The sequence below is a fragment of the Aulonocara stuartgranti genome (assembly GCF_965226115.1).
Source record: "Aulonocara stuartgranti genome assembly, chromosome: 3".
Taxonomy (NCBI): domain Eukaryota; kingdom Metazoa; phylum Chordata; class Actinopteri; order Cichliformes; family Cichlidae; genus Aulonocara; species Aulonocara stuartgranti.
In genome coordinates, this window is record NC_138941.1 from 58,603,116 (window position 1) to 58,619,339 (window position 16,224).

Genomic DNA, 16,224 nt, shown 5'->3' on the forward strand with positions numbered 1-16,224 from the left:
ATGAGCCATTGTTGAGATATAGAGCACATCTGTGAAAACAACTAATATGCTCAACCCTGTATGAAACATCTAAAAATACATGATGGAGAAGCTGTGTTGAATATGTAAGTGTAAGACTTTGCCACTGTGGGCAGAGCATGCAACTACTGTGTGATGTCGCGTTGCAGTTTTGTTTTTGTTGTTTGAGCTGATGAGCAAGCTACACATTATCAGATCAAGAGCTGTCTGAGAACTACTCAAAGAGAGGGAAACAGAGAATGTGCAGCGTTTCCATGAGCAGTTTTTCTGCACCTTGACTCGTGTGTGTGTGTAGCATCAGCATCATGTTTTTGTTTATTTGTTTTGTTGGATTAAAAATAATTAAATAAACTGGTGATCATGCTTATGGATCACCATGGCACATATCTCCAGCCATATGATTTATTTATGCAGATGAAAAAGTGAGTGTGAATGTGTCTGACATCACAGTGTTTTTGTGCACTGTGCAAAAGTGATTGCCTCTGATTGTGAGTGAGAGCGGTGATTTTGCAGACCACCAGCTATTGTGAAGAAAAAAAAAAAAGAGTGAAAAAGAGACAAATTACTACATTGTAGACGAAGAGAAATAATCATAGGAAAAAGGTTTTGTGTTGATCAGCCAAAAAACAACTACAATGTCATTTTCTGCTTTTAAGAAAGGATTGTTCACACAAACACAGACAGAGAGAGAGAGAGAGAGAGATGTGTGTTGATTAAGCAGTGATGATAATAATGAACATGTTTTAGTTTGTCACTTTCAGGTGAAAAGCAGACCTGAATCAATTTTCCACATGCAGCGGTCAGAAGAAAGTTATAGTTTAACATCATTGGAAACATGCAGGCCAAGTTTCTGGCTGACTTATTTACAGTGCCATGTGTTTCTCAACCTCACAAGCGAGCTCACTCCTCCCTGAAGATAAGGAATGCAGCTCCATGATAAAGAGACAGCAGCAAGTCCTGAGCACAAAAAGTCCCAGCAAAGCAGCAGCAATGTGGATAAACAGCAGCAGCAGAAGAAAGCAAACCCATCTTCCTGTCTGATTGGATGAATTCCACGGAGGGGCGAGCAAGATGGCGGTGGCAGCATGTTGAAATGCTCAAAAAGGACTGAGTGACTCGGGCAAGCCACATGCAGCTAGCATGCTGGCTAGCGACATGAAAGAAATGGACCCTTCATGATGCGTTCAACGTGCCAGCGCTGTGGTGGGAAAGGCTCCATCATAAACACGCCCTGCGCCGAGGTTCAGGCCAAGAAGAAGAAGACGATGACTTCCAAGCCCAAGAAGGTCGGCCTCAGCGTGGGCGAGCTGATTGTGAAAGCCGTGGCCGCTTCCAAGGAGCGCAACGGCCTGTCTGTGGCCGCCCTCAAGAAGGCTCTGGCTGCCGGAGGCTACAATGTGGACAAGAACAAGGCCCGTGTCAAGACCGCCATCAAGAGTCTGGTGGCGAAGGGCACTCTGGTGCAGACCAAGGGCACCGGGGCCTCCGGATCCTTCAAGATGAACAAGGCTACTGAGAGCAAAGCCAAGAAGCCCGCCGCGGCCAAAGCCAAGAAACCGGCAGCAGCTGCTAAGAAGTCGCCCAGGAAGGCAGCAGCAGCAGCACTTCAGCCACTAGCACGAAGTCAACCGCATCAGAGGACAATAGTGAGAGTGGCTGTGACTTCACTGTGCATGTGAAGAAAACGTTTGAGGAGAACTGAACAGTTGGAGTTTGACATTTGCCACCTGTGGAGTAAAATGGCAAGAAGAGACAGTGGGACACAGGACAAAGCTGAAGGAGAACTGCCGGCTGTTGGACTGTTGAAGTGGGAGAGGACAACAGAGTGAGAAGACTAGGTGAGAACACATAGGAATTATTTAATGTGGGAAATCAAAATTTGGGTTAGCAAACCTGGGGAAAAGAAAACTGACTGCTTAAGTTGGAAAATTGAGACGGAGTCTGAAACATTGCGAAAATAGAAACATATACAAAATCACACACACACAAGCAGAACATGCATTAACCCTACTAACAATTCCAAACACAAAATGACTCATGAAGACTCATAGCACATTAGTTAAGAAATGATTAAATAATAGGAGAGAAATGTGTAGGAAAGGCAGCTTTAAGAACATGCTCTGCTGGAGATGCAGCTCCACAGACATGCATTAGACCTGCCTAATAACACAAACCCATGCAATGAAAATTAGCTTGTTATCTTTCATCAGTGTTACAATAGTGTCAATTTAGCAGACACTTGTTATCAAATACTGAATTTATCCTAAAGAAAAAAAATTGACTCTACAAGTTGCAGGACAACAATTTAACTTTTGTGGGAAAAAAAAAAAAGATCCTGGTTTGACCAACCAGTGATCAGACAATAAATTTAGTTGTTAAAATGGTAAATTGGGAGAAGCTTCCTGCTTGATTGAGGCAGCATAAGTAATTTACTGTATGAGGGAAATTGTCTTTTGTGATACTATTTTGAACATGCTTTTCTGTCGTCCTGTCAACTTAGTGGGTTAATAGCTGATATGCAAATTAGTTGATCGGTTTTAGATTAATGAAAGGTGATTGAATTCTAGCACGAGTGAATGAGATGTGTTGGAGTTTGTTGTGTGTTGAGTAGAGACTCTAAAACACTGAGTTTCCTGCTTTGATGTGCGAGTGAATCCTGTATTTAGATACACAACTCTGAATACGTCAGAACAGACTGTTTTGTGAAGTGCATGACAGCATGTCACATGTTTTATGATGAAGGGAAAAAGGAAAAATTGAATAAAATAGATCTGTGGCTTAAATGAGTGAAGAGCACAGACCGGGTGATTAAACTCATAGCTAATATGACATTAGGGTTATGTTGTGTGTTGTGCAGCTGATGGTTGATTTGGAGTGAATCTAGCTGATGATTTTTCTTTTGTTGTGAAGTTGAGCCTGCCGATTAGTATGATGGTATGATAAAGCATGCTAATGGTATGATTTACCCTCCTGAGATGAGGAGCTTGTGTCATGACTTAACAAGGCCTTTTTATTTTGATACTTTCACAGTGCACTGAAAGTTTTGTTTGATAATCTCTGTTCTTTAAGCAGATCTGCACGTCGGGAATTAAAAGCGCTACACGTCGTCGAGAAAATTGTGCCAAGTAAGTTCTCCACATTTAAATGGACTCTGGAGAAAGCCACTTATTTGGGACAATTATTAAATGACAGTCCCAGTCCAAAAGGATTCAGCGATGTAATCCAAACTAAAGTTCTTCTTTTTCTTTTTGAAATGACGTCATTTTGCTGAGAGTGGAAACTAAATGCGACGATAGGTTCCACTATCAGCAAAGAAAGAAAGAATGAATGCATGAATGAGTGAGTGAAAGGAAAACAAACTGACTGACTGGTAAAAGCTGACAAAAGCTGACAAGACTTTACTGATGTAACACGACTGTGTGAAGTTGACCCCCGCCTGGCAGGGGTGCAGATGAGTCTGTGTGTGCTTCCCTTTACGGAAGCAGAAAGATGACAGCAACACTCGAGGTTGCGTGATGATTTAACATTTTAAATGCCATTTTCTGTGTCTGTGAATTTACTATGTGTGTGTCATTCACTAGCTTGTGTGCTCACAGAGATATCTGTGACAAAGTATGCATACGCCTGCGCAAGCGCTAACATTTGCATTTTCGTTTTTACAGCATTACGGTTCTTCATGTGTTTGATCATGTGATTTATAGGAATACTGGCTAATGTTTCTCTACTACAAGATTTCTGGGTTTATGTGTGAAGAAAACTGTAGTTACAGGCATATGTTGATGGAGAAATTAATATAGTTTGAGACATACTGTGATGAGACCAGTGTTACTTTTTCCACAGCGAGTGTTAACTTTATGGTGTTTTATGGCACCTCTGGAATGTGGATGGCCGACGCCTGCCCACCAGGATGGTCAATGTGTATTGCTAGTGTTTGTTTTTCTGAGACTGCATTTAGAAGAATCAGCTGAAGCGGACAAGTGACATGAGTAAAACAAATAAGAGATTACGATAATTATGGAATAGTTTATTATGGGCTCATTTGCTGGCCACTTTTGAACCCATAATAATAATAATATATGAGTGGAGTGACTTTGCTTAAGAGAAGTCACTGATTACATTAATGTTAACAGAGTACATGGGATAATCCATGTCTGAGGTGAATTAGGGTAATAGTTGTAGTTACTGATTTGAGAAAACCTGCACATGACACTTGTCTTGCTGATGTTGAATGCTTATTACTCTTATGATACAATTGTTTACAGGTATGAAGTTTGATTTCACTTCCAGATTTTGCTTTCCAGGCCGTGATGGTGTGTATGCAGGCTCCTGGGAGAGCCAGGTGTTAAGCAAACTTAATATGCAACACACGCTAACATCTTTTATTGCAGGGTTACGGAGCTACTCCAGAGGAGATGCCCTGATGTTGCCTGGGACATGATCTAGCTAATCTTTTTCTTTAAGACAGGGATCCAGGTTTGGTGAGTTGACGCATGGGAATGTCCATGCGTCAAGAGGTGGAGTGCAAGGATTAACATTAAACAATGTTTACTATTATTGTTGCAGTGATTTGTGTGATTAGCCGTTTTATTTACAAATATTAAACCTATGCAAGTGGTGCATCCATGTTCAGATGAGGCTTTGATGGCCTATAAGTGAAGTTCACTGAACTAAAGAATGTGGTTTGATGATTGTTGACATGCTCTCCAAATAGAAGTTTTTCTTCTTAGCAAGGAAATACAGGTGCAGCAGTAATCTCCTGAGAAATCTTCAGAGGCCCAGTGAGAAGCGTGAACCATTCCAGGCATAGCTGACAGCCAGGCAGTGGTTGAGGTCAAAGGTCAAGCTGGTTGGGGCCCATCATGAAATCAGACCTTGGAGCCACAGCAAGGACCATGAAACTGCCTGCAAAATAGAGGAGAGGATCGTCCACAAGATGGGAGAGAGGCTTCAGGAGGATCAGAGATCATCTTCAGCACAGCAGACATCACACAGAGAGCTGTGCTACTAAGCTTCCAGGAAATCAAGAGGAGACTTCCCACAGCAAGATTTTAAATAAAATGAAAGATTCAATATTGACGCTGAGGAAGACAACTAAGGTGTACGACGTGCTCTGCCTTAAACCTTCAGCAGCGTTGGAACATAAACACTCAGGGGATGAGGGGAGCGTGCCAAGCTCCATCGACAGCGCAGAAGGAGTTCGAGGATGACATCATGATTCTGTGAAAGCACAGGAACCAGAAGCTATGGTGGTGATAACAGCAGTTTCCTATGAACATCACCTAACGCTGTGCCACTGTACTGTGCATACGATGACACTCTGAAGGCTGCTGGGATCATAACAGCAGTAAGATGACGGAACCCAGCACCCTTTCCACAGAGAGCTTTTTCTGCAGAGCGTGGACAATTAAGGAGTCATAAATATCCCCCTCACAAGTCGAAGGTCTGAAGTCAGGTGATGGGGGCTGGTAAGAGGCCATAAAACTAGAGTGCTGAGAGGTCTGCAGCTTGGAAATAGCTGAGACCCATGTTGACGAACAACAAAACCAACTGGTATGTTTGAATGTCTATTCTACATACATTTGGACTCTGGTCCTATGGACAACGAAACAACTAGAAGAGACATTCATGACGCCCTGCAGAACTCAAACCACTCTGCAGAGAGACATGTGATTTGCACACCCGGAGGAAGCATCACCAAGCTGAGATGTTTTTGAAAATGTTACTTTTTTAGTTTCACTATTAAATTAACAATTTCTTTGGTTGCTCGTAAGATGCAGTTTGCCATGAGATGAGCTCAATGAATGGGGTAACTGCTAATACATTTATTAAACTGTGTACCTTTTCAGTAATTTAGGGTGATTTGACATATGCTGAGTATAAAAAGGTTTGCATTGAAACTGTCAGACATGAGGTATTCATACCTGGGAACTTTTCAAGCATAAAGGTCAAAAAGGGGGGAAATGTTAGATTTGTATTGTTGATTGTCATTTATGCTTAGAAATATTTACTTATATATGCTTAGAGTTTTGTAATTAGTTGTAGATTGGTAGAGGTTTTGATCCTTGATAGTCTGCAAACTTTGTGTGTATTAGACAGCACTTTGGGAGCATGAGAGGTCATACCGTGTCTTATTGTTTTATGGTAGGATTAACGTAGCTACGTCTGTTCTAGTCTAGGTGCTCTTTGTTTAGATGAACTGCAGGACTTCCTCACCGTGTTATCTAGGATGAACCATCTTGGGTGAGGGGGAGGCTACCCTCTTCCTGACCAAGGATGTTTGACCCTTTGATCAGCAGTCCCCACACACACACACACACACACACACACACACACACAGGCAAGGTACTCTTTGTTTGTATGTAGACGTCGTATGTTAATGAACCTATGCATATTCATGTAACCTCAATAAAAGGACAGTGTATGGGAGAACGGACGAGACCAACTGGAGTCAAGCGGTTGTCCGGTTCTCTCCCGTGCACGAGTAACATGAAGAACTTTGCCTATTTGTGTCTTGCTTAGCAGTGTAATTATATTGTCTTAACGTTCCAGCGAATAGGTTTATGCTACAAACCTAACAAGTGTGAAGTGCATATGAGAGCATGAGGGTGGGAATGGATGTTTGTGTCTGTGTGTGCCTGTATGTCTGTGTCTATATGTCAGGTTGGGTATCAGACGCCACCTCTCTGGGGACATCTCGGGCCCTCCAAGGTTTGGAGGCCTATCTCCACCCACCACCACTTCCCCTGCCGGTGGCGGACTCCCTCAGGTGTCGGTGCGTTGGTGGTTCTTTGTATCTGGGGGTGGGCGTCCGGGTACACACCGGCTCACTCCTTGGTGGCCGCTTATTGGGGCTCGCTCAGGCCACTTCGGAGGTGGGGTGCCCCCGGCCTCTCGGCCTGGGGCTCAGTCACTCAGGCACAGCTGGCTGCTGGCGGAGCTCATGGGCGGGGCACTGCAACTCCCCCTGGCTTCTGCTCCGCGGCTGCTGAATGAGCCCTCATCTGGGACTCTCCTCAGCTCTTTCTGGGACAGTGGCGCAGCTGCCCCTCTGTGGGTCTTCCTTGGTGTCTTGTGTTCTGGGGGCCTCTGGATGTCTGGAGTTTTGATCTCCTCCATACCTGCTTGATACCATAGAGGACAGGGCTGTGGCTCCCCACACTCCCTAGCAGATCATTACATGGAGAAACCTTTGGAATGCAAGCATGCTGATCCACACAGGTATGCACACAGGTGTACACACGGGTATTCACAGACGCGGACTACAGCTTTCTTGGCTGCTGCCTCAAAGCACACTGTGCGCTGTCTATCTTGCGTCCATCCATCCATCCATTTTCAACCGCTTATCCGAGGCCGGGTCGCGGGGGCAGCAGCCTAAGCAAAGAGGCCCAGACCTCCCTCTCCCCAGCCACCTCCTCCAGCTTATCCGGGGGAATACCAAGGCGTTCCCAGGCCAGCCGAGAGATATAATCTCTCCAGCGTGTCCTGGGTCTTCCCCGGGGCCTCCTCCCGGTGGGACATGCCTGGAACACCTCACCCAGGAGGCGCCCAGGGGGCATCCTTGTCAGATGCCCGAACCACCTCAGTTGACTCCTTTCGATGTGGAGCAGCAGCGGCTCTACTCTGAGCCCCTCCCGGATGGCCGAACTTCTCACCCTATCTCTAAGGGAGAGGCCAGCCACCCTTCGGAGGAAGCTCATTTCCGCCGCTTGTATCCACGATCTCGTTCTTTCGGTCACTACCCACAGCTCGTGGCCATAGGTGAGGGTAGGGACGTAGATCGACCGGTAAATTGAGAGCTTCGCTTTTACACTCAGCTCCCTCTTCACCACGACGGACCGGTGCAGCGTCCGCATTACAGCAGCTGCAGCCCCAATCCGTCTGTCAATCTCCGGCTCCCTTCTCCCATCACTCGCGAACAAGACCCCGAGATACTTGAACTCCTCCACTTGGGGCAGGAACTCATCCCCGACCCGGAGTGGGCACTCCACCCTTTTCCGGCTGAGAACCATGGCCTCAGATTTGGAGGTGCTGATCCTCATTCCCGCTGCTTCACACTCGGCTGCGAACCGTTCCAGTGCGAGCTGGAGGCCCTCACCTGATGAAGCCAACAGAACCACATCATCCGCAAAAATCAGAGATGAGATTCTGAGGCCACCAAAGCGAAAGCCCTCCGCCACTTGGCTGCGCCTAGAAATCCTGTCCATAAAAATTATGAACAGAACCGGAGACAAAGGGCAGCCCTGGCGGAGCCCATCACCCACCGGGAACGAGTCCGACTTATTGCCGGCAATGCGAACCAAGCTCCTGCAACGGTTGTATAGGGATCGAATGGCCCGTAGCAATGGGCCAGACACCCCATACTCCCGCAGCACCTCCCACAGGACACCCCGAGGGACACGGTCGAATGCCTTCTCCAAGTCCACAAAACACATGTAGACTGGTTGGGCAAACTCCCATGCGCCCTCAAGTACCCTCGAGAGGATAAAGAGCTGGTCCAGTGTTCCGCGACCAGGACGAAAACCGCATCTTGCGTGCTGCACAATATTGTTTATTATTTAGTAACTATTGATATCTACGGCTAGCTAGTTTATTGTGATGGTGCTTTTTTTTTTCTTATTATGTTGCTCTTTGTTGTTTGCTGTCTCCTCTGTTTTTTTTTTCTCCATACAGGTGACCCAGGAGTTTTGTTTTTTTGTTTGTTTGTTTTTTTTCTCTCTTCCCCCCCTTCTCACCGTCTCTTCTCCCCTTTGGTTTTCTTTCTTTCTCTCCCTCTCTTTCTTTCATTCTTTCCCCCTGTCCTATCCCACAGTCATGTCTGTCCCGTTTGTAGCAACTGAAAATAAAATAAATTCATAATTATAATAAAGGTCAATCAAATGGACCAATATGGCAAGGCCATGATGATCCACTTGGTAAAATAAATCCGCTTGGCATCTTTCTTGGCCTCAAGACAACAATTCTGATGGCTAAAGATCCAAATGGGACAAAAAAATAATAATAATAATAAAATAAAATAAAAAATGTAACCACATATGCTTAGAGGTGTAATCAATTGTGTAGTGATAGGATGTGTGATCTTTCGCAGGCTGCAAAGGCTTGGTGTGTATTCCACACTGGAATGCACACCTACATCCTGGGAGCATGGGAAGAGGTCGTACCTTCTCTTATTGTTTTATGGTAGGATAAACGTGTCTCTATCTGTTTTAGGCTAAGTGCCTTTTGTTTAGATGAACCGCTGGACTTCCAGACCAGCAGGTTTAGGGAAGTCATTTATGGGGTCACACTCTGACCCCACACACACACACACACACCTACACACACATCCAGGTCTCTGATATGGCTATCATCTTGAATAGCTGTTTAAATTGTGTAATGTATTCTTTGATGGATTGAAAGTTTGCATATAGGCTCCCACTATTAAAGTGAACCATTGTTATACCCTTTTCTACCTTTATTTTCTTTTTAATTGTTCATTTGTATGATAATTGTGTTCATTTATCTTATTGTTAAAGAAATTACAATCAGGATCTATATTGCTTCCATACACCGATGTCCTATTGTCAATATATATATGAGTTGTTACATGAAAACTGTCAGACATCTGAGTTGGTTGTGCAACTTAGACAAGTACCATCATATTTAGCACTGCTTTGCGTTCTGATTTATCAGTTTTATGTTTCTAGTTCCGTCATCTCTTTGATGACCTTTTCCCTGCTCTGGTGTTCTATTTAGTTTAATGAATATCTTACAATCTGACATCCAAGTTGACTGTATTTTCTTCTGTTTTCTTAATATTCTTGCTTGTTTTGCGGTGTCTGCATTTTTCTTGATTATGTGTTCATTTAAATAAACATTTGTTCATTTCAGCTTTCTTCCTTGCTTGAGCAGTTCTTTTTTCTGTTTTCTATTAACAAAATATTCTTAATCAAGTTTAACTGTTTTTAATTTCCACAGCTCTGCACATCATCCAGTACAATTCTCCATTCCTCATGGTTCCTGTCACTCTCCAAGACTGTTAACAAAAACTAGTGAAAAAATCAACAGGCCTCTTTACCAGACTTCTCCTCCACAGGTATGCAGTCCCGACCAACTGTCTTTCCATAGCTGCCCTAACTTCCTCCTTACTAATCCTCTGCACTGCCTGATTCATTTCCCTTCACTTCCCTCCACCCATCATCCCCTCTCATTTTCTTCATTCATCATCTCCTCAGAGTACTCTTTCCTTTTTCTCAGCATACCCTCTTCACGCATTATTACTTCTTACTCGACCTGCTCCTTTCCAGCACCATCTCTCTGTTTAGTCAATTGAGATAATTTCTTTCTTTTCAAACTTTCTTACTTAAACAACATGAATATAATTTATCATAAATTGAACAAAATATTGCAATCTTTCTTAGATTATTCTTTTTTGCAGCTCACGATTGTTTTATTTAAGATACCACGTCAGATAGTAAGGTTAATCAATCAGTGTACATCATGTATTTATTCGTTCTCACCACTCATCTCACTACTAATCACTGACTAATCTACCTCCTCCAGCTGCAAGTTGATCACCTCATAATTGTTTTCTAATTTTGTCCTTCTTTCTGTCATCGTGCTCATTATATCCTCTGTTTGAAGCAGCTGTTTCTCCATGTTCAGTTGTAGATTCTCCAGTTCTTCCTTTTTCTTCTCCAGTTTACGCTGAACACTCAATAGACTTTGTTTTTCCTCCAAGTATCTTTCTGTTTTGTCCGTCTGTTTTTCTTTCTCACTCTTTGCTATTTCATTCTCTACCAGACAAAGTTTCTTCTTGTTTTCTACCAGCTCTTTGTTTATCTCCTCTAACAGTTTGAATTCTTCTTTCTGCTGGCGATATCCCCTCTTCAGTTCCAGCATCAGCGTGATAAGCTCTGATAATACAGTCAGCTCTTCTTGTGTCCTCTCTGCTTGTTTCTGCAGCTTGGTCTTCTTTTCTTTTACTTTTCTTTCTTTTTCACAGACAACAACCTCACTCCACCTTGCATGTCTTTTGGCCTGTTTGTATTGCATGTCTCATTTGCAGGGATATGGATGGGTGGAGTGGCTCAGTCACAATTAGTAAGAAAACCATCCTTGCTCAGTTACTGTATGGTGCTTTTCCCAGAGACAACCCTTTGAAATTTGGTTGCCTTTAGTTTGTTTCTGCACTAAACGACATTGCAAACACCATTCTTCCACCTATGCACTAATCTACAAAAACGATTGACTACACATGCCATGGGTTGTGTAAGGTTTCTTTTTTGTTGCTTTTATTTGAAATTTTTTTTTTCAAAAATACTATAATATTGCATTGAAAAATGCATCTCTGGGTTCTTGTCATGGCCGTGCAGCCTGGTTTGGGACAAAATGTTGTTTTAATTATAATATATTTGATATAGATAAGCAAATGAATACACAGAAATCTCTCTTAACATTTCTGTTCTTCAGTGCAAGCTTTTAAGCACTATTCTTAGAAAATCATATTAATTATCTAATGGCAGCAGAGAAATGAAAATCCTATTTCATACTTACTGTTTGTTGACTTTTTGCAGATCCACAACGAAACACACACAAGGCCTAAAGTTAAGCCACACACCACCCAGCAGTGCAAACACTTCATCCTTCAGATCTAAAAAATAATAATTAAATGAATAAAATGCATGACACAAAATCATGGAAGTTTTTGTAGGTGATATTTGTCAACGCTTTGCCTGTATGCTGTCATGATAGATTTGATATGAAAAATAAAGATACACTTTTACTATCAACTATAATAACCAGACTGAATGTAAAAGTCAAACTGCATGTTAAAGTTTGTATACCTCGATAACTAAACCCCAATATCTGTTGACAGGAATAGGGTCACAGCATGGTGGAACCGAAGAGCATTGATATCGTGCAAAGATCAGTCAATCCCATTAGAGCAGGGGTCTCAAACTCAAATGAGCCACGGGCCACTTCTGGCACCGTCATCTCATTGGAGGGCCACTTTAGTGTTCAAGTAGTACAAAAAAAACAAAAAACAAAACACCCTCTAATATTTCCTAAAATGTAGTGATTTGTTTGTTTTATTTAATTCCAAATATTGTGTAACTAGACAAAATTGCAAACATGAATGCAATTTTTTTCTCACTCTCAACTATCTGAAGCCTTTCAGTTTTATTTTTCATATGCAAGTTAGCACAGGGTCAACATTGCAATGAAGTGTATCTGACGAGCAGTCACTCAGCAGTAGTAGTAGTTTCATTTAACTACCAAATAAACAGCTATTTCTGGCCAGACACGTGGAAGCACTTTTGCTACAATTTTGTTTGTATTTAGCAAAATAAAAATGCAGGCATAAGCGTACACATTAGTTTTCGACTGCAAGTGAAAATTGTTTTCTTTCCAAATAAATCTCTCACTGAAATAACACAGCCAATCCTTCAACATGTTTGCACTCTCTTGTTACCTCGGCCAGGTCCGCGGCTCCGTGGTAAGGAGACCTCTGGCTAATACTTTGGGTTCCATGTCGGGCTCGTAACCAGGGAACTAGCTTTACTGTCTGGGTCAACTTTGCTAGTGAGAGACAGAAAGAGACATTGAAAGGCTGCTCCAGCAGAACTTTATTGTGTCGGAGGAAAACACGAACACAGTGTAAAGTCCAGTCTTAGTAGCTTACTGGGCTTGTCAGGCACTCTTTTTGGCTGCAGTGGTTATTTTTATATTTACATGCTTCCATCTCCTGTTTCTGCTCGGTAGCACCTCGTACTTTTTGACTTTCTTTTTTCTCCCTCCCTCACACTCACACACACACAGCAGGAGGAGCAGTCCCACACGTTCTCCCTGCAGCAAGGACTACACTGCCCATGAGGCTACAGTCTTAAAGGGCCATGCCTGTAACACTCTGCCGTCATATTAAATCATTTTTCGTATAACAATTTTAAAAAAATATTTCTTCACATCAATATGCGGGCCGCAAGTACAGGTGACGTGGGCCACAAATGGCCCGCGGCCGCGAGTTTGAGACCCCTGCATTAGAGTATCCTGCAGTGCTGGAAACATAAAGGTGACTTAAAATTGACTATAAGGAAATAAAAATAATAAACAAGCTAAAATATCAGCTGGTGACATCAATGAAAAGTGAAAATAACAGCACAAACCATTTTGTTTCAATGCAATATCCCATTTGTGATAGTGTGATATTTGACTGATAGAATGCTCCAGACTAAGCAGAAAAAAAATCTATCAGATATAAAAAAAGTGTTAATACAGTCTGTTAATTCAATCGTTATTTTAAAGGTCAGTTACTATGGTACTAATTACTGATGTTTAAATAAGAAGAAGTGCATACCAGTTGTTTCTCTGAGTGACTTTGCACCACCACAGCGCAAGACTTTCACCATAGAATGACATTTGCACTTTGATCCAATCTCCTTGTTGGATTATTTTAATAATCACACAGCATGCTTTTAAACACTGCTACAGAGAATATGCAAGTGTTTACAATGATCATAAAATCACAGCCTTTTAATGTTTAACTTCCATGTCACTGATTACAGCGGTAATGCACCAGTGATTGGATGGCACATGAAAGTGAAAATCTCAGTACACTGTACATTGACTCTGCATAAATCAGATAATGGAAAATCTGATGACATGTCAGACTTTCCACTGAAGTTGTTCTTCTTGGAAGCACAGTACCGGTAATCATGTGATTTCAAAGTCAATGAATAATAAACACATTTATTGTTCACATATTTATCCAAGTGCATGTATTTTTTTTTCCTGAACACATCCTTCAATTTATTTTAGCGCCAAATAACAACAACAGTTGCCTCAAGGTGCTTTATGCTGTAAGGTTGATCCTACAATAATTCGTAGAGAGAAAACCCCAAGAGCGAGCGAGCACTTTGGCGACCGTGGGAAGGAAAAACTCCTATTTAGCAAGAAGAAACAGGAAGAAATCTCCAGCAGAACCAGGTTCAGGGAGGGGTGACCATCTGATGTGACCAGTTGGGGTGAGAGAAGTAAGACAGGGCAAAATACATGCTGAAGAAGAGAGCCAGGGATTAATAACAAGTAAATGGTAAATGGCCTGCATTTGTATAGCGCTTTACTCAGTCCCTAAGGACCCCAAAGCGCTTCACACTACATTCAGTCATTCACCCATTCACACACACATTCACACACTGGCAATGGCAAGCTACATTATAGCCACAGCTGCCCTGGGGCGCACAGGCGAGGCTGCCAGACACTGGCGCCACCGGGCCCTCTGACCACCACCAATAACAAGTAATGATTCAATTCAAAGATGTCTATTGTAAGTGAGAAAGGTGACTGAAGAAGAAGTACTCAATGCATCAAGGGAATCCCCCAGCACCCTACACCTATTGCAGCATATCTCAAGTCAAGTCAAGTCAAGTGGCTCTTATTTTCATTTCAACCATGTACAGTGGTACAGTACAGAGTGAAATGAGACAGCGTTCCTCCAAGACCCTGGTGCTATATATGACAAATAATGGACAAACACAGGACTACAGAAAAATGCAATGTGAAAAAAAAACCCCAAAACAAAATTAAAAAAACAAACAAACGAACGAAAAAAAGAACAAAAATAAACAAGACAAGACAGTGCAATACTAGACAGAACAAGACGATACAGACACAAGACAGTGCAATAAAAATGTGAAAAATGCTGAGTATTGCGCAAAAGTGACTTGGTGTGTGTGTGTGTGTGTGTGTGTGTGTGTATGATAAATTTATAGGATAAATATGATCTCCTTTTCTAGTCCTTTTTAGTTTCTTTTCTTTTTTTAGTCCAGTAGTTTGGATTAACTGAAGGCTTTTCAGGGAGTTTTTAGTGCAAACTGCTAATAATAAATTAGAGTGGTCCAACCTAGAAGTAATAAATGCATGAACTAGTTTATCAGCGTCACTCTAAGACAGGATATTTCTAAGTTTAAAGATATTGTGCAAATGGAAGTACTTCTACATATTTCTTTGATATATGCATTGAAGGACATATCCTGGTCTAAAATGACTCCAAGACTACTCATAGTGTTACTGATGGCCTAGCTAATGGTATCCAGGGTAAGAATCTGGTTAAGTACCATATTTCTAAGATCTTTAGGGATGTGTACAATAACTTCAGTTTTATCTGAATTTAAAAGCAGAAAGTTTGCGGCCATCCAGGTCTTTATGTCTTTAAGACATTGCTGTAGTTTAACTAATTGGTGTGTGTTATCTGGCTTCATGGACAGATGGAGCTGGGTGTCATCTGCATAGCAGTGAAAATGTATGCTGTGTCTTCTGATGATACTGCCTAAGGGAAGCATGTATAATGTAAACAGAATTGGCCCTAGCAGTGAACCCTGTGGAACTCCATAGTTGACCTTAGTGTGTGAAGAGGACTCTCCATTTACATACACAATTTGGAGTCTATTAGATAGATATGATACAAACCACTGCAGTACAGTACCTGTAATACCTACAGCATGTTCTAATTGCTCTAATAGGATATTATGGTCAACAGTATCGAACGCTGCACTGAGGTCTAGAAGGACAGAGATGAGTCCACTGTCAGAGGCCATAAGAAGATCATTTGTAACCTTCACTAAAGCTGTTTCTGTGCTGTGATGAGCTCTGAAACCTCACTGAAGCGTTTCAGTCCAGTTTCAGAGTCATTCCTCTGCAAATGATGTGTTAGCTGTTTTGTAAATGGTAAATGGTAAATGGCCTGTATTTATATAGCGCTTTTACTAGTCCCTAAGGACCCCAAAACTCCCCCTTCAAGAATTTTTGAGATGAAAGACATAAACATAATATTTAAAACAGATTTTTAATTTAAAAAAAAAATGTTAAAATGAGAAACAGACTATCTTTAAAAAGTAATCAATACACAAAATGTATATTAATTCATAAAAGTACCAAATCTACTTTTTTTTACTTATATCAGCAAGATTCTTTTGCTCTGTCTTTATTTTATATGTTACATGATTGGACAAATATAATTATGTTAAGAACCCTCCTTATAATAATAACTTCTAAGGTGTTCTAGAGGCACATCAACCAAGGAAATCTGATATATCTTCTGTTAGGTTTTGTATTGTTGATTGTCATTTATGCTTAGAAATATCTACATAAATATGCTTAGAGTTTTATAAGTAGTTGTAGATTGGTAGAGGTTTGATCCTTGATAGTCTGCAAACTTTGTGTGCATTAGAG

The 16,224-nt window shown here is 41.8% G+C and overlaps 1 protein-coding gene across 1 annotated transcript; it reads left to right on the forward strand.

The window, feature by feature from the left end:
- The first annotated feature begins 804 nt into the window (after positions 1–804).
- On the forward strand, positions 805–2,374 carry LOC309701877 (histone H1-like). The gene has a single exon (XM_082526199.1). It carries the CDS (start codon positions 1,194–1,196, stop codon positions 1,695–1,697), a length of 504 nt encoding a protein of 167 aa, XP_082382325.1. The 5' UTR covers positions 805–1,193; the 3' UTR covers positions 1,698–2,374.
- The last annotated feature ends 13,850 nt before the right edge of the window (positions 2,375–16,224 follow it).

Bases quoted from the DNA above. Each gene is read 5' to 3' on its own strand.
- LOC309701877 (XM_082526199.1), top strand. From the start codon at position 1,194: ATGATGCGTTCAACGTGCCAGCGCTGTGGTGGGAAAGGCTCCATCATA.